The sequence below is a fragment of the Trichechus manatus genome, unplaced genomic scaffold, assembly GCF_000243295.1.
Source record: "Trichechus manatus latirostris isolate Lorelei unplaced genomic scaffold, TriManLat1.0 scaffold00024, whole genome shotgun sequence".
Lineage (NCBI taxonomy): Eukaryota > Metazoa > Chordata > Mammalia > Sirenia > Trichechidae > Trichechus > Trichechus manatus.
The window spans coordinates 18822232-18842125 of NW_004443960.1; the positions used below are offsets into that span (position 1 = coordinate 18822232).

The window sequence follows — 19894 nt, forward strand, 5'->3', positions numbered from 1 at the left end:
GTTCCACCCAGACCTGCTGAATCTGAACTTGACTTTAACAAGATCCTGGGGTGATTCCTGCACATCTTATCTTTTAAGAAATGCCAGCCCACGTTTAGGGTCTTAAAAGCTAGCACACAGCCATCTAAGATGCATCAATTGGTCCCAACCACCTGGAGTAAAGGAGAATGAAGAACACCAAAGACACAAGGAAAATATTAGCCCAAGAGACAGAAAGGGCCACATAAACCAGAGACTGCATCAGCCTGAGGCCAGAAGAACTGGATGGTGCCTGGTTACCACCAATGACCACCCTGACAGGGAACACAACAGAGAGTCCCTGATGAGCAGGAGAAAAGTGGGGTGCAGAACTCAAATTCTAGTGAAAAGACCAGACTTAATGGTCTGACTGAGATTGGAGAAAGCATGGGCCCCGGACTCTATCAACCCAGAACTAAAACAATTCATGAGGCCAACTCTTCAGACAAAGATTGGACTAGACTGTGAGACATAAAATGATACTTGTGAAGAGTGTGTTTCTTAGCTTAAGTAGATACATGAGACTAAATGGGCAGCTTCTGTCCGGAGGTGAGATGAGAAGGCAGAGACGGTCAAGAGCTGGTTGAATGGACACAGGAAATCAGGGGGTGGAAAGGAGGAGTGTGCTGTCACAGTATAGGGAGAGCAATTACGGCCACATAACAATGTATGTATAAATTTTTGTATGAGAGACTAACTTGAGTTGTAAACTTTCACTTAAACTACAACAACAACAACAAAAGATGCCAGCCTAGGCCTTGTCCACCCAGCTATGCTTCTGAGGGACTGGCAGAGCTTGGGACAGGTACATAGGCTGAGTCCTCCCTGGGAGATGCTAATTCAGGAGGCCAGCCCAGCTTTTTTCTCGCTCTGAATCAAAAGGCCTTTCTGATGTGAAAATGCATCCCTCAGTGGTGACTGGGAGGAAGATGACTGGCCGCAGAGGGCAGACAGGATGAAATAATCCAGATGTTAGGGATGAGAGTCCTGTTGTTATTCTGAATGAATCACCTCTGCAATCCACTACATAGAAAAGGGGGCTGCTTTCAGGGGCCACACAGTTGGATGTAGACTCACCGTATCTCTGTATTTCACGAAATTGAACGTCATGTTAACCCAGTCCAACTTCATTCTGTCCAAGTTTTTCTCCAGAGAATATTCTTTACTGGCGGCTGCACCAATGGGTTCTAGTCTAAAGAGAAAACACAACAGCATCAGCAACAGGAGGAGCAGAGAACACATGCCAAAGGAGGAATTTCAGCTCAGCCTTCAGAGAAATTCAAAAAGCCCTTAGCTTTACCGGAACGTTTACTATCCCAATCTAAGATTCACCAGCTGCCACCACTGCTTTGCAGGGTTTCTTACCCTCAGCCTATTGACATTTTAGGCTGGATATGTCTTTGCTGTGGAAGCTGTCCTATGCACTGTAGGATGTTTAGCAGCATCCCTGGCCTCTGCCCATTAATTGTCAGTAGTAGACCTCACCCCTCAACACCCCAAGCCCCTCTAATTCCTTACCCCGTCTCCCCAACCCTCCACTCTGCCAGGTTCAACAACCAATAATGTCTCCAGAGGTGGCCAAATGTCCCCTGGGGGTGGAAAATCACTCCCAGTTGAGAACCACTGTTTTAAGGTCACTAAAACAAGACTTCTTTTTCCCATTTTTGTTTATTCCTTACTTGCCCACCTTCTGATACCTTATTCGGATCTTGAACTTATGTTAATTTTCTTAATTTTATTTTTGGTGCAAATATACACAGCAAAACCCGCTCCCATGCCACAGTTTCTAGAGATAATGGTCAGTGACATTGGTTACATTCTTCACCTTGTGTCAATATTGTCCTTATTTCTGTTCTAGTTGTTTCACGTCCTTTACTTAATGTCCCTGCCCCGCAACCTTCTCACCTATGCGTTAAACTAGGTGTTGACCCTTTGGTCTTAATTTTTTTTTTTTTTTTTAAAGAAATACAATACTCAAGGGTGACAATCTTTACTCTTTGGGCTAAACTGTTACGTAGTTTAAAGACGACTCCAGCAGATAGTTTCAATTCAAGGTCTGAAGAGCAAGTCAGGACCATAGTCTTGGGACTCCTCCAGCCTCAGTAGGTCCAGTAAGTCTGGATTCTTTAAGAATTTGAAGTTCTGTTCCACATTTTTCTCCCTTCTTATCAGATTCATCTATTGTGTTCCTGATCAGAATGCTCAGTAGTGGCAGCCAGGCACCATCTAGTTCTTCTGGTCTCAAGGTGGAGGTGGCAGTGGTTCATGTAGACAATTAGTCCTATAGTCCAGTTCCTTCTCTGATTTTTAGTTTTCTTTCTGTTTCTTTTGTTCCAGACAAAGAAGGATAATGCAGTCATGCATCATTTAACAGCCACAATACATTCTGTGAAATAGGACGTTATGTGATTTGTACATTGTGTGAACACCATATTATATACAGGCAGTCCCCAGGTTACAAACCTCCGACTTACGTACAACCTGTGGTTATGAACCAACCCCCACAAATCCTATTACATTAAAAATCTGAGGTACATACAATGGGTTGTAATAACAAATGGGTGCTACTTTGTGACGGGCATCAAAACATTATTATTATCATTATTACTGTATTATGTTAAAGATGTTTTAGTGTATCTGGAAGTGTTTAATGTTTTTTATGCATAGAAAGGTACACCATATACTAAGACAAACATTTAACTGACTGACGTTAGATATGTCCACTATGTCCCGTTCTCCAATCAGGATTTCTGAACTCCATTATAACCTTATGGGATCATGGATCTATACGCGGTTGGATGTTGCCCTGATGCCCGAACAGATGTTATGCTGTGCATGGCTATAGTTGTATCTTAGATGGCCGCTTGTAAGCTTTTAAGACCCCAAACACTACTTGCCATACCAGGAGGTAGAACATAAACTTTAAGAACTGTATTATGCCAACTGACTGGATTGTCAGATGAGACCACGGCCCTACACCTCCAAATCAAGAGAACTAATCCCATGAGGTGGTTATGTCTAATTAGTATCAGCATCTGTAGCCCCCTCCTCCTTTTTTTATTGGTTGTTGTTAATGTTGCAAAACCATACACAACCTAGCATTTGCCCATTCATCCCTTTTCCCTATGCACAGCTTATAGACATCAGTTACCTCGAAAATTTCACCCATATTCAATGCCACTTTTCCCATTTCTATAAACATAAAGTGACTACTACCGAGGAAGTACTTCTCCCTCTTCCTCCCCCCTCCCCCCATGCCTGGTAAACACTAATGAAGATTCATTTCTGCATATTTACCTATTCATGTCATTTCATAACAGAGAGAACATACCATATTTATTTATTTGTGATCTACATTTTTTGCTCAACATAATGTCCTCCAGGGTCATTCACATTGTAGATGTTTTGGGAATTCATTTTTTTTTTTTTAATTAATTATTTATTTATTTATTTTATTGTACTTCAGGTGAAGGCTTACAGAACAAATAGTTTCTCATGAAACAGTAGTACACATATTGTTTTATGACATTGGTTAACAACCCCACAACATGTCAACCCTCTAACTTCTCAACTTTTTTTTTGGTGAAAATACACATAGCCAAAGATACACCATTTCAAAAATTTCTACATGCACAGTTCAGTGACATTGACTACGCTCTTCCAATTGTGCTGCTTGGGAATTCATTTTTATTGATCACTGAGTAGTATTCCATTGTATGTATGTACCACATTATACTTATCCATTCATCCATTGATGGGCACTTAGGTTGCTTCCGTCTTTTTACTTTTGTGAACAGTGCCGCGATGAACATAGGTGCGCGTATGCCTGTTTGTGTCACTTCTATTAGATCCCTAGGGTATATACCTAGAAGTGGAATTGCTGGGTCATGTGGCAGCTCTACCTCTAGTTTTTTAAGGAACCACCACACTGTGTTCCACAATGGCTGTACCATTTTACATTCCCATCAGCAGTTGATGAGGGTTCCAATTTCTCCACATCCCCTTCAACACGTGTTATTTTCAGTTGTTTTCTTTTTAAATCTTAGTCATCTTAGTAGGAGTGAAATGATATCTCATTGTGGTTTTATTTGCATTTCCCTGATGGCTAATGACATTGAGCATCTTTTCATGTGTCTGTTGGCCATTTGAAGACCCTCTTTAGTGAAGTATCTGTTCATGTCCTTTGCCCATTTTTGAGTGAGTTATTTGTCTTTCTGTTGTTAATTTGTAGAAGTTTTTGATGTATTTTAGATATAAGGCCCCTATCGGTAATATCATTCCCAGAGATTTTTTCCCAGTTTGTAGGTTGTCTTTTTACTCTTCCGATAAAGTCTTTTGATGAACATAGCTATTTAATTTTATGAGGTCCTAGTTATCTATTATGTTTTCTGTTGCTCATACATACCTTGTTGTGTTTGATAACCTAGCATTAAAAAAAAATTAGGTCCCAAAGATTTCACCTGTATTTTCTTCCAAGAACTTTATGGTTTTAGATTTAACATTTAGGTCCTTGATCCATTTTGAATTTGTTTTTGTGTATGGCGTGAAGTATGGATCTTCTTTCATTTTTCTGCATGTTGAAATCCAGTTTTGCCAGCATTATGTGTTGAAGAGACTGTTTCTTCCCCACTGAGTGGATATGGCCCCCTTTTAGAAAATCAATTGACTGCAAATGTTTAGATTTATTTCTGGGTTTTCAATTCTATTCCACGGGTCTACGTGTCTATCATTAAACTGGTACTAGGCTATTCTGATTACTGTAACTGTGTAATATGTTTTGAAGTCAGGAAGTGTAAGGCCTCCTACTTTGTTCTTCTTCAAAATTGCTTTGGCTATTTGAGATCTCTTGTCTTTACGTATAAAATTGAAGATTTTTTTTTTCCATTCCGGTAAGCAATGCGGTTGGAATTTTTATCGGGATTGGATTGTATATGTAGATTGCTTTCGGTAGTACTGACATCTGGACTATATTAAGTAGTCCAATCCATGAGCACCGAATGTCTGTCCATATATTTAGGTCTTCTTTAGTCTCCTTCAGAAACCCTGGTGGCGTAGTGGGTAAGTGCTACTACTGCTAACCAAAAGGTCAAAGGTCAGCAGTTCAAATCCACCAGGCGCTCCTTGGAAACTCTTACGGCGCAGTTCTACTCTGTCCTGTAGGGTCACTATGAGTCAGAAACAACTCAACAGCAATGACGTTTTTTGGTTTTAGTCTCTTTCAGCAGTGTTTTATGATTTTCATTGTATAAGGCTTTCACATCCCTGGGTAAATTTATTCCTAGATATTTTATGCTCTTAGCTATGGTAAATGGAGTTGTTTTCTTACTCTCCTTTTCAAATTTATCACTGTTGGTGTATAGAAACTCAGCTGATTTTTATGTGTTGACCTTGTATCCTGCAACTTTGCTAAATTCCTCTATTAGTTCCAGAAAGTTTTTAGTAGATTCTTCGGGATTTTTCTATGTATAGGATCATGTCATCTGCAAATAGAGATAGTTTTACCTCTTCTTTTCCAATTTGTATACCTTTTATTTCTTTTTCTTGCCTTATTGCTCTTGATAGGACTTCAAGTACAATATTAAATAGGAGTGGTGAGAGTGGGTATCCTTGTCTTGTTCATGTTTTCAGGGCAAAAGTTGTCACTCTTTCTCCATTGAGTATAATGTTGGCTGTTGTTTTTTCATAAATATCCTTAATCATGTTGAGGAACTTCCATTTTATTCCTATCTTGTTAAGAGTTTTTTATCAAGAAAGCTACTGGATTTTATCAAATGCCTTTTCTGCGTCGATTGAGATGATCATGTGGTTCTTTTGTTCTATTAATGTGGTGTATTACATTGACTGATCTTCTAATGTTGAACCAAACTGCATTCCTGCCATAAATCCCACTTGATCATGATGTATAATTCTTTTTTTTATTGTTGTAGTTTTAAGAGAAAATTTACAATTCAAGTTAGTGTCTCATACAAAAATTTGATGTATAATTCTTTAACATGCTGTTGGATTCTATCTGCAAGTATTTTGTTGAGAATTTTGGCACCTAAATTCATAAGGGATATTGGTCTATAGTTTTCTTTTCTCATGGTGTCTTTGTCTGGCTTTGGTACCAGAGTAATGCTGGTTTTATAGAAAGAGTTAGGGAGTATTACTTCTTCTTGTACTGTCTGGAAGAGTTTGAACAGGACTGGTGTCCGTTCTTCTCTAAATGTTCAATACAATTCCCAGTGAACCTGCTGGTCCTGGACTTTTCTTTGTTGGGAAATTTTTTATTACTGATTTAACCTCTTTGGTTGTTATGGGTCTGTTGAGGTTTTCTACTTCCTTTTGAGCCAGTTTAGGTAAGTCACGTGCTTAATTTATGTTAATTTATATGATGTTTTTGCTCCACTTCCTGATCCCTCCCCTTTTCAAAAACACCTGCTATTTTTCCCGGTACACTGGATCCACCCAGCTACATCCCCTCTGTTCCATAGCAAAGTGCCCTGGGGAAAACAAATTCCTTTCTTCTTTTTTCCATAAAGAGCCTCATAGCTCACTAACAGGTAGTGGTTGTGTACATGGATATTAACTCAGTTCATGTGACATGTCTTACCTGATTAATCCTCACAATAATTCTAATCACCTAGCTACTACTATTCTTTCCATTTTACAGATAAGGACACCGAAACACACAGCAGAACACAACTTGGCCAAGGCATCCCCATTTCTGGATTTATCACAGTAAAGCACACTTGCATGGAAAGTGGCAGAGTAGAGGTATATTTGCTCAGACTAGATGTGTATTTGCTGAGATGGGTTTACTTTTTAGGCAGTAATGGCTAATCTCCACCTGGGCTCAAATCTTGATTTTGTTAGTTACTAGCTGTGACTGCTGACTAGTTACTTAACCTCTCTAATCCTCCGTTTATTTCCTCATCTGTAAAATAGGAATAATAATAATAGCTAGAACATTAGGTTGTAGTGATAGATAAATTTGTTAATGTATAGAAAATGTTTGGTGCAGTGTAAGTGTTCAACAGCTGGTGTCTCTTGGAAACATTTTATAGGGGCTAAGGCTCTTTAGCAAAAATAGGTTAAACTTGGTGAAAATGCACATCTCTAGGCCTGCTCCTTAAGGAGGGACAATATTGGTGGTATTGGGAGGAATCATAGCTTTCAGGTGGCAAAGAGATTAGGGGCCAGGAAGTAGCTTAGATTAGACCTGTTATGCTGCAGTATGGAGCAGGAGTTCTCAAACTTCAGCATGCATCAGCATCAACCGGAGCAGCGATCTATATACATTGCCACATATAATGTGAGCCATCTTTGTAATTTCATATAATCACATATATATGTGAGTCACGTATGTAATTTTAAAGTTTCTACTAGCCACATTTAAAAAGCTTTTAAAAAAACCAGGTGAAATTAATTTAAATTACTTTTTCTTATTCAATATATCCAAAAATTATCATTCCAGCATGTGATCTACATAAAAATATTTAATATTTTGAGTTTTTTCTTTGTAAATCTGACATCTAGCAGGTATTTTATACTTATAATCAAAAAAAACAAACCTATTGCCATTGAATCAATTCCGACGCATAGTGACCCTACACAATTCTAGCACATCTCAAGTCAGACTAGCCAGGTTTTAAGGGTTCGGTAACCACCTACGGCTACTGGACAGTGACATGGAGGATTTGTTAAAATGCAGACTGCAGGGCCCACCCCAGAATTTCTGATTCAGCAGGTCTGGGGTGGGGCCTGAGGCTGTGCATTTCTAAAATGTTCCCAGGTGGTGCCCACGTAGCTGGTCTGAGAACTACCAAGTCAAGTTAGACCCGAGCCCAGTTGCCTAACAGTGTCTCCAATCCAGGAAGGCAACACAGGTCTTCCTGTCCACCACCCTGCAGGAAGTGTGGAAAAACAAACAGCATCCTGGTAAACTCTGGTTCTAAAAAATAGCAATTCAAATAGTACAAACTCTAGAACACAAACTCCAGGGGAATTTGGAGTAGGGGAGTAAGCAAGCACTGTATCAGACAATATTCTGTTGTGATCCATGGAGCTCGGGTCAAAGAACTTATTAAAAAAATTCCCTTTGAAATAAAATCTTTGTCTCAATTTTCTAGTCACAACCTGACATTCAGATCTGCAGCTGAAAATTAGCCTCACCAATAGCTAGTTGGCCAAAGTGGAGGTTATTAAAAAGTCTTAAAAACCCATTGTTATCAAGTTGATTCCAACTTACAGTGACCATATAGGGACAGAGTAGAACTGCCCCATAGGATTTCCAAGGCTGTACACATCTTTCTCCCACAGAGCAGCTGGTGGGTTCGAATGGTTAGCAGTCAAGCACTTTAACCACTGCATCACCAGGGCTCCTTTTAAAAAGTCTTAAGTCACCCTAAACCAGAAAAAAATAAAAAAATAAAAACCCTGATATGAGGTTAATCATATTATTGTGGGGTCTTACAGCCTTAGTGGTGCAGTGGTTAAAGCATTTGGCTGCTAACCAAAAGGTCTGTAGTTCGAATCCACCAGCTGCTCCGTGGAAGAAAGATGTGGTAGTCTGCTTCTGTAAAGATTTACAGTCTTGGAAACCCTATGTGGCAGTTCTACTCTGCTCTGTAGGGTTGCTATGAGTCGAAATCAACTCAGCGGCAACAGGTGTGGGTTACAGATACTCTGACCAGAAAAAAAAGAAAACTTCCCCAAGGAAGGGATGAGGCTTACTTGTCAATGAATTTGCCAAATCCAATTTCCAGCATATTTAGGAGGCAAGTCGTTTCGCTGGGCTTTATTTCATAGCCGATAATCTCACTGATCTGCAAAGAAAAGAGGAAAACAAGTGTTTATCGTCCAAGGCTATCCAACAGAACTTTCTGTGTTAAATGTTCTATACTGTCCGATATAGCACTTGCTGTGGCTAGTGTGACTGAGGACCTGATTTTTAAGTTTATTTAATTTTAATTAATTTAAAGTTAAATTTAAATCGCTGCATGCCACTGTCTTGAGCTGTCAAGTCTATTCCAACTCAGAGCAACCCTACAGGACAGAGAAGAACAGCCCTATAGGATTTCCTATGCTATAATCTTTATGGGAGCCGATCACCAGGTATTTTCTCCCGTGGAATTGCTGGTGGGTTTGAATCACTGACCTCTCAGTTAGCAGCCGTATGCCTAACCACTGCGTCACCAGAGCTTCTTCGCATGTCACTACCTGTCAACTCCTATTCATACAGACCCTATAGAACTGAGTGGAACTGTCCCATAGGGTTTCCAAGTCTGTAATCTTTACAGAAGCAGACTGCCAAGTCCTTCTCCCATGGAGCAGCTGGTGGGTTCAAACTGCCGACCTTTCGGCTAGCAGCTGAGCACTTAACCACTGTGCCACCAGGGCCCCTACTCACAGGTAGCTAATGCTGCTGGATTGTACAACGCACGTCTAAGGGATCAGGAGGAAGCCTGGAGCCCACTCTGCATTATATCTGGTTTACTGAGGGATGGTCTCTCTACCAGGGTGCGAACACCTTGAGGGCCAGGACCAGGTCTGGTTTGCTTTTGTGCTCCCAGGGCCTAATGCAAATCCATGATAGCAGCTGCATTAAGTTAAGTGTTTGCTAAATAAAAGAAGGGAGTCAAGAGTATGCAAGATAGGCAGACCCCCAAATTCTGTGATCTGAGGATGTTAAGGAAGGAGGAAGGCCCTTCCATTTCAAAATTTCTCACCTTCCATCCCAGTGAGCTAACTTGTTGGAGATCTCCAATTCCTTTGGTTTAACTACTACCCTAGCCTTATCTTTTAAGTGCAAATATCCCTGAGAAAGGTCTCAGGTGAAGACTCTGATGGCTTTTGAAAACTTTTCTCAGGGGCTGAGAGATCTGGGTGGTACAAGGGTCACGTGTGCAGAAGAGGAGACCAGGGCACTGGAAGGGGAAGGAGGCGCCATGAAAAACCTGACCTACTGCTCAATTCTGTCTCTGTCTGGCCCCAGAACAATTAATTAAAGCATGTCAAAGCAGGAAGGGACATGAGAGCTGTGTCATGTTCTGTCTTATTTCGCCCTGAGTCCCCAGTGCCTGGCATTTAGTTTGGCACCAGTATTTGTGGAGTGAATCAGCTAATTCAAATGGCTTCCAATCTAGGGCCTGGGGATACCTGGAGGTCCACAAAGGTAATGAAAATAATACAAGTAATTAGCTTTTATGGAGGGCTCACTATACAGTGAGTCCCTAGGTGGCCCAAATGGTTAAATGCTCAACTACTAACTGAAAGGTTAGCAGTTGGAATGCACCCACTGGTGCAGCAGAAGAAAGGCCTGGTGATCTACTTCCAAGTTTACAGCCAAGAAAAGCCTACGGAGCAGTTCTACTCTGTAACATGTAGGGTCTCCACGAGGCATAACAGACTCACCGGTAATGGGTTTGGTTTGGTACTATGTAGCAGGCATTGTTTTAAGAGTTTTATGCACTTAGTTCATTCTCACAATACTACGAGGAATGTACTAATGTATTATTTTTTCCGTTTTACAGATAAGGAAACTTGAGACAAAGAAATTAAGGATCTTGTCCAAGGTTACCTAGCTAATAAATGGCAGAATTGGGACTTGGATCCAATTCTTTCTGATACCAAAGCTTCTTATCCATTATACTCTAGTGTCTCTCACAGGGCTTCCATGTACAGTTGTACAGGTTATACACTGCACAACTCTGGAAAGCACCAGTCACACTGTAGTCCACAAAAGGAGCATTCCCTAGAGTTGTGCACTGTACAACCTGCACAACTGTTCCAGTCACCCTGGGTTCTCTCATTTATTCTCCAATACCTGAAAGTGTGGCTTAGGACAACACACTGATTATCTCCAGGATTAAATGACATACCCATATAAAGCACTTACAGTAGGACTTGGCCCATACTAAGGACTCAAAGATTGGTAGTTCTATTTTTTAAATTACTTTTGTTAACTATGGAGATTAACAAAGCACCTGGCTCTCTAATTCTAATTTTAAGAGCCTAGAGCTACGCTGTGCAGTAGGTATCCACTAGCCCCTGGCTACTGGGCATCTGAAATGCAGCTAGTTCATGTGCTGTAAGTGTAAAAACACACCATATTTCAAAGACAGTGTGAAAATGTAACGTAAAATATCATTAGTATTTTTATATCGATTATATACTGAAATGATAATATTTTAGATATAATGTATTTGGTTAAATATATTCATGAAATTAATTTCAGGTGTTTCTTTTACTTTTTTAAATGTGGTTACTGGGAACTTTAAACTTGCATATGTGCTTTGCATTATATTTCTATTGGACAGCACTGTCCTAGAAAGCCAGCTCTGGTACATATCAGTGTGGTTTCTCCCTAAGGTCAAATGCTACTTTGATCCATCTTGCTTTAAACCACAGTAGCAACCCCATTACCAGTATTGGTAAAGTTTGCTCCTCAAACATAAGGGAACAGACTTTACTGATATTATTCGCCTATCTTGCTTAAGTTCTGGAGAATAGCCAAAAACCTCAGCACAGCACCTCTAGGGTCCCGGAAGGTCCATCTTCTAGCCTGGAGAGCTACAGATGATTCAGCCTTCAGAGGCTCTGCCAGAACCAGACCCTGGGCAAATGGGTCTCCTGAGTTAGGCATTAGGACAGAGAATGGCTTCCCCATGTTTCAGCCTGGGGGACCTGGTGCTGTCACTGGGGGGGCTTGTGGTGTAACCTACACTGTCAGAAGAATGTGCTTTGAGTGGGGGCAGGCCTGAGTGTATCAGATGGCCTTTGTCCTTTCACACACCTCCTCTACCTCCTGGTGACACAAATGGTAAAGTGCTCGACTACTAGTTGAAAGGTTGGCAGTTTTTAAACCCACTCAGAGGAGCCCTGGAAGACAGGCCTGGCAATCTGCTTCCGAAAGATCACAGCCTTGAAAACTCTGAGCATAGCATGGTTCTACTATGACACATGGGGTCACTATGCGTTGTAACTGATGTCACAGCAACCTAACAACAACAACAACAACCCTCCTACCTCCTACCTCCTCACCCACGGTTAACTGTTCAGCCCACTGGGCTTCCACTTTAGGGGCTCGTTGCTCAGGATCCACCTTCCTGGGGCTACACTCCACTCTTCCCTGTAGTTTACTGCTCCCTACAGCCTGCCCTTCCCTCTGACCTGATATTTCTCAACCTGTTTCCATCCTTTTAGGCTGAGTCAAACAGACCTAGATTCCAGTTTCCTCCTCCACTACTTATTAGCTATGTGACATTTACTTAATCTCTCTAAGTCTCCGTTTTTTCATCTGTGAAATGGAGATAATAATAGTCCCTACTTCAGGGTTGTTAACAGGATGAAATGAGAGAATCCAAATAAAGTACTCAACACAGTACCCAGTACACAGTTGGTACTCAATACACTTTAGCAATTATTACTATCTTATTATCATTCTAAGAAGCATTTTTCCCAATCTGTCTATCCAAGTAATCCAAAAATGAGAATTATGACTGTCTAGGAATGGTTGGGGAGTACTGGCAGCACAGTGGTTAACAGCTCAGCTGCTAACCAAAAGATTAGCAGTTCAAATTCACCAGCTGCTCCTTGGAAACCCTATGGGGCAGTTCTACTCTGTGCTATAGGGTTGCTATGAGTCGAAATAGACTCGACGGCAACGGGTTTTTCGGGTTTAGAAATGGTTGAGATTCTTAAAGTGTCCACATGTGAGGTGGTGACGTAAGTGTCATCATGGGAGCAGCACTGGGGAGAGTGATGGTTTTCTGAACCTCCTGGAGTACCGTGTTCGAATCCACCAGGTGCTCCTTGGAAACTCTATGGGGCAGTTCTACTCTGTCTTATAGGGTCGCTATGAGTTAGAATCAACTCGACGGCAACGGGTTTGGTTTTCTGGCTTGGAGTGTTGTGTACAGGTAATTGATGAGGACACCTGATAGTGCCATCTCATGGAGGGACCTACCATCACCAGAGAGGCCCTTTGTCTACCTGGCCACCCTAATTCTCCAAACAAGTCAAAGTTCTAGTTAGGCTGGGTCCATAGGGAAAGGCACCCTATGAGCATCAAGGAAGAGCAGCTACCCCTGTGCAGACCTTCTGATGGGGCATTTCAAGACAGAAGTTGATCCAGATGACCTCTGCCTTTCTTTATGTCTCCTCATACTTTCCTTAGGTCTTAGGTCTCAAGGCTTTCTGGGAAATTGGAAGTAGCTCCTCCCTATAGAAAAATCTTGTATCTCTCATACATCAAGATCTCTGTCTTCCAAGGAAGATCAAAACACCTCTAGCAATGGAGCTAGGGCTTCCATTCCTTTGGAGGTAATATGTATGCTTTCCGATTGGGCCCTTCCAGAGACAATGTCCTCAGTCTTGTTCAAGTTTCCAAGAGAGGGAATTCCAGGCTAAGTCAGAGAGGAATCTGCTTCATGGAAAGCCAATCTCATCTTTACCTACACATATAGCAACTCCCTGGTAGAGGACACCTCAAAGCCATTGCTAGCCCTTGAAAGTGGCAGCTCTTTTAGAAATACAGTGAGTTTTCTTTTCTTAGCTTAATGTTCATGCCACACTTAAAACTCTCAAAAAATCCCAACTATTTTTAGAGAGAATATTTATTATTCTCATTTACAGACTCCAAGGGCTGAAAGAAAAGTGCAAAATTATTTCTGTTTGCTGATGCAACTCCACACTGAAATCAGCCCAAGCAGGAATCATCTGGCATCGTTAACAGCCTCTTTTGTGTATCCTAGGTCAAGGAACAAATCAAGCCCCCTCCGCTGTGATTTAACAACCTCGTCACTCTTTGGGACTCTCAGCAGCCATTTGCTTAGGAAAGCAGACAAGGAGATCTTTTGTGGCCACTTGATGGAACAATACTCAATCACTAGCAAAGGGATTCCCAAAGAAAATAGTCAACCTGTTCATGTGGAGAGGCAGGAAGTTCAACCCATATCCCACTGTTCCCTTCCTTCAAAGACTATCACCCCCTATTACTACTCCCTCGGACTCAATTAGCTTCTCCTTTCAGAAAGATCAGGGACTGCTGACCCAGTGGTGTTTCCTGCCTTCCAAATGGCTACCATGACGGGGTAGGGGCGGGACTGGCTGGGAGTGGGCGGTGACAGGGACCTGCTGCCAGTGCCGGTCTTTCATTCCTGGGTTGCAGGCGATGCTCAGGATTGGAATGTTCTGCTTGAACTTATCAATCTTGATTTTCACATTCTCTGCTAAGCGCCTGGGTGCCGGCACATCAGCTAAGGTCTTGGTCAGTTTATATATGGTCCTCCACATAGAGCCTATTTCCTCTGCGATTTCCTCTGCATTCAGTAAATAGAGGGGTCCTGAAAGAGAAAAGATGAGGTGAAGGAAGGGTCAGACCATCAAGCAGATGTTAGTCATGTGTTCCTCTTAACTCCCCGAACTTAGAATTATGCCTATGGTATGGTGTATTGGGGAGCCCTGGTGGCGCAGTGGTTAAGCACTCGGCTGCTAACTGAAAGGACCGTGGTTCGAATTTCCCAGCAACTCCACAGGAGAAAGATGTGGCAGTATGCTTCCGTAAAGATTTACAGCCTTGGAAACACTGTGGGGCAATTCTACCCTATCCTATAGGGTCACCATGAGTTGGAATCAACTCAATGGCAACGGTAACGGGCATGGTGTATTGGAACAACCACAGGCGTTGGAATTGAGTCTGAATCCAAATCCTGCACTTAGGCAGTAATATCTTGGGCATTTACTGAGCTTTTCTAAGCCTCAGCAGTATCATCTGTGATATGGGGGTAATAATGGATATCTTGAAGAGTGATTGTAAAAATTAAGTGCAATAACATAAGTAAAATGCCTAACATAATGCCTGGCATACAATGGATGTGCAGTTAGAGTATCAATTGTTATTATTAATTGTAGATGCTGTTACAGTAGTATTAAAAGACATTCCACAGATGCAGTAAAATATTAACAACTGGGAAATGTAGGTGAATGGGGGATATGGAAGTTCTCTATATTCCTCTGGAAACTTTATGTAAGTTTGAAATTATTTAAAAATAGATTTTTTGAAAAACAAAGAGGGATACCTCTTTTTTTTTTAAAAAAGTACTCCAAAACCTTAATTTCCTTCTCTTCCTTTTCTCTTAGAGGGAACGTTTAGATTTGAGTTTCGCGTTCAGCCAAAATCTTTCCATGCTGCTGCTTTCCCTTGGATATTTCAAATTTGCAGTAAATCTTGCATCATGATGTTGCTGATTTACTAAAAAATATTTTTCTTTCAGGGCTTCCAAAACTAAATACAGCCTCATTAATTTAACATGCTTCATCAACCCAACACTTTTGTTGAGTAATCAAAAAATTAAAATTTAAAAAGAGAAGAAGAAAAGAGAGTGCCTTTCATGAGCCAGAAACTATTGTAGGTGCCAGATTAGAGTGGAAAAGCACCTAAAAAGCAAGTGAGTAGCCTCTTCTTGGAAGGATTTGACTGGATTATCATAGTGATTTCACAAGCAGGCAGAATAAATTCGGTAAGGTTCTTGAGACAGAGGCACAAAAGAGCAAAGTGACTAGCCTGGGCTACAATCAGCAGGGTAAAAGGAGACAGTCTTTCTCAGCCTGAAGCAATTTCTCCCAAGTGAAGACTGTCTGAAGACAGTCTAGGATGACTATGCCTACAAGAGGGAAGTACTTGGGATAATTTTGGAATTTTAGGAACCGCTGTTGGAAAAGAAGGCATGAATCTCTTTATTCACACACCTAACCTCATAACTCAGTGTAAAGACCACACGCTGGAACTCTAATTCTGATCTTAAAAGATGAGACAACAAGTGGTAATTTTTGCAGTAGCTACATGGATACAGTCAACTCAGTCTATATTCCAATATGGAGGCTGGAGGAAATAACAAGTGAGGTCCTGTCCAGCTCTGACACTCTAGAGTTCTATGAAATACTGCCAATGGCATTCCTTAAGGTCGTACTCTTCAGTCCCAAGAATATAAAGGAAGAACAACTTCTAGGCAAACATGGTAATGTGAGTCCATGCATTCAACTGCATCTGCCTATCTTAATTCCCTACTAAATGATCAAAGGGGAAAACCTCCATCTTTACTAGAAATTGGAGAAGGGTGCCGTCTAAATGTGAGCTACTAGGAGGAATTTCTGTAGGATATCACAGTGGTTTCAAACTTTAGTGTGCATCAGAACTGCTGATAGGATTTGCTAAAACACATATTTCTCGGCCCAACCTTTAGAGTTTCTGATTGAGTAGGTCTAGGGTGGGGGCTCAAGATTTTGCATTTCTAACACATTCCTAGGTGATGCTGATGCTGCTTGTCCTGGAACCATACTCTGAAAACCAATGGAAAGGGAAAAGTTGAAGAAACAGTAGGAATCCCATTGCAGCAAAACTCACAGCTTATATATGCAGAGGGATGTGTCAAGGAAAGTATGAGCACTGCCAAAGTTGGTTTCTAACAAAGGCAGCACCATCGACCAACTTGACCTCTTATCAGAACACTCCACCACCACAACCAACAGAACACACGTTCTTTTCAATTGCAGATAGAACATTCACCTAGATAAACCATATCCTGGATCATACAACAAACTTTAACAAATTTAAAAGAACTGAAATCATGCGAAGTATTTTCAATGGCCACAATGGAATTAAAATAGAAATCAATTACAGAAGCTTAACAGGAAAATGTTCAAACACTTGGAAATTAAACATTGCATTTCTAAATAACCCATGGATCACAGAAGTCTCAGAGGAAACCAGAAAAGATTTTGAACAGAAAAAAAATTGTGTGATGCAACTATAAGAGGAAATTTACAGCATTAGAAAAAGAGAAAGTTCTCAAATCAATCATCTAAGTTTCCATCTTAAGAAACTAGAAAACCAAGCTCAAGGAAGGGAATAATAGTGAGGGGAGAAATCAAAGACATTGCAAACAGAGAAAATCAATAAAACCAAAAGCTGGTTCTTTGAAAATATAAAATGGACAAACCTAGAAAAAAACTTGATAAACTTCCAGCAAGAATAGCAAAGACAAAAAAAAGAGAAGACACAAATCACCAATATCAGGAATAAAAAACAGGATATCACTACAGACCCCACAGACATTAAAAGGATAAGAAGGAAATAATATAAACAAATCTATGCACACATATTAGACCACTTGGGAAAAATGGAGCAATTTCCCTAAAACCATAAGCTTCCAAAATTCACTTAAAATGAAAGGTCCCTGTGTGGTACAAACAATTTGCACTCAGCTAGTAACCAAAAGGTAGGTGGTTCAAAGCCACCCACTGGCACCATGGAAGAAATAGGCCTGGCGATCTGCATCTGTAAAAATTATAGCCAAGAAAATCCTATGTAGCAGTTCTACACATTGGGTCTCCTAAGTCACACATCAGAAACAAAAATCAAAAACTTAACTCAAGATGAAATAGATAACCTGAATAGTGCTGTAACTATTGCAGGAATTAAATTCATAGTTTAAAAGTTTGCAAAAAAATAACACTTCAGGAGCATATGATTTCACTGGAAAATTCCACCAAATACATTATGGAAAAAAATAACAATTCTATAAAATCTCTTTCAGATGACAGAAGAACTGAAGAGGGAATGCTTCTCAACTTACTTTAACTGGTTAGCAGTACTCTGACACAAAACCAAAGATATTACAAGAAATGAAAACTACAGATCAATATCCTTCATGTACATAGACGCTAAAATCCTCAGCAAAATATTAGGCATACAAAACTGAACCCAGTAATATATATAAAGAATGCTACACCATGTCAAAGTGGGTTTTATTCCAGGAATGCAATGTAACACACCACATTAACAGCCTAAAGAAGGAAAATCACATATCAATTGATGCAGAAAAAGCATTTGAGTAAATTCGATATACATTCATGATAAAAATTCTCAGCAAACTAGGAATAGAAGGGAGCTTCCTCAATCAGATAAAGGGCATCTATAAAAAGTCTATATTAGCATCATATTTAATGGTGAAAGACAGAATGCTTTCTCTCTATGACCAAGAACAAGGCAAGGATGTTCACTCTCACAATTCCTGTTCAACATCATACTAGAAGTCCTAGCCAGTGCAACAAGACATGTAAAAGAAACGAGGCATGCAGATTGGAGACAAAGAAATAGAACATCTCTATTTCCAGAACACATGATTGTTTATGTAGATGATTCCAAGAAATCTGAACAACAATAACAACAAACCTCCTAGAACACAAGGATGCAGAATAGAAGCTCAACACACAAAAATCAATTGTATTTTTACATATTAGAAGGAATAATTAGAAACTGAAATTTAAAAATATATATCATTTACAATAGCTCCAAAATTACTTATGTATAAATATAACAAAATATTTATAGAATCTGCATCTTGAAACCTTCAAAATGTTGATAAAAGATGTCAAAGAAGACCTAAATAACTGGAAAGACATACCATGTCCATGGATTGGAAGACTCAATGCACTAAAGATGTCAACTTTCCCCATATTGATCTGTAAATTTAACACATTTCCAATCAAACTCCCAGCAGGTTTTTTTGTCTATACAGACAATAGATTATAAAATTTATATGGAAAGGCAAAGGTAATAGAATAGTCAAAAGAAATCTGAAGAAGAAAGAAGTTAGAAGAATCACACTATCTGGTATGAAGACTTACTATAAAGCTATAGTTGTCAAGACTGTGGTAATGGTTTAGATTGATAAATGAAACAGAATTGAGAGTCCAGAAATAGACCTACACAAATACGGCCAATTGATTTTTGACAAAGGTACAAAGGCAATTCAACGGAGGAAAAACAGTCTTTTCAACAATTATTTCAATTGCTGGAACAACTCGACATCCAAATGCAAAAAAATGAATTTCACCCTAAATTTCTTACCTTATATAAAAATTAACTCAAAATAGACCATAGATCGAAATGTAAGACAAAAAATTATAAAATTTATAGAAGAAAACATAGGAGAACAACTTCATAACTTGGGGTAGGCTAAAATTTCTTAGACCTGACATCAAAAGCACAATCCATAAAAGAAAAAAATATACACTGGACTTCATCAAAATTAAAATCCTTTTCTCTGTGAAAGACACTGTTATGAGAATAAAAAGACAAGCTACAAACTGGGAGAAAACATTTACAAATCACATACCTGGCAAAGAACTTGTATTCAAAATACATAAAGACCACAGTACTCAACAGAACTCAATTTTTTAAAAAATAGGCAAAAGACTTGAACAGATACTTCACCAAAGAGGATACACAAATGGCAAAGAAGCACATAAGAAGATATTCAAAATCGTTAGCCATTAGGGAAAATGCAAATTAAAACCATGATGACACACGGCAACAACCTATTAGAATGACTAAAATACAAAATACTGACAATACCAAGCATGTGCAGCAACCGGAACAACCACACATTGCTGATGGGAATGCAAAATGGTGCATGGTACAGTCACTACAGAAAACAGAGTTTGGAACTTTCTTATATAGTTATACATACACTTTCAGTATGACCCAGCAATCCACTCCTGGCTATTTATCCTATATACTTGAAAACTTGTGTTCACATAAAAACTTGTACATGAATATTTATAGCAGCTCTATTCATAATTGCCATATTAGATGGATCTTGGGTGAAAGAAGAGAATACCAGAAAGATGTTTACCTTTGTTTTACTGACTATGCAAAAGGATTTGACTGTGTGGATCATAACAAATTATGGATAACATCGTAAAGAATGGGAATTCCAGTACACTTAATTGTGCTCATGTGGAGCATGTACATAGACCAAGAGGCAGTCATTCAAACAGAACAACGGGATACTGCACAGTTTAAAATCAGGAAAGGTGTGCATCAGGG

The 19894-nt window shown here is 39.9% G+C and overlaps 1 protein-coding gene across 1 annotated transcript in view; it reads right to left on the reverse strand.

Moving 5' to 3' along the window:
* DNAH3 (dynein axonemal heavy chain 3) overlaps nt 1–19894 on the reverse strand; it is a 206223-nt gene that overhangs the window by 128006 nt on the left and 58323 nt on the right. Inside the window, exons 18-20 of the mRNA XM_023728516.1 lie at nt 14134–14345; nt 8734–8825; nt 1096–1210 (exon numbers count right to left, since the gene is read on the reverse strand). Of these exons, the coding sequence (XP_023584284.1) occupies nt 1096–1210; nt 8734–8825; nt 14134–14345 (419 nt within the window). The remainder of the gene's footprint in view (nt 1–1095; nt 1211–8733; nt 8826–14133; nt 14346–19894) is intronic.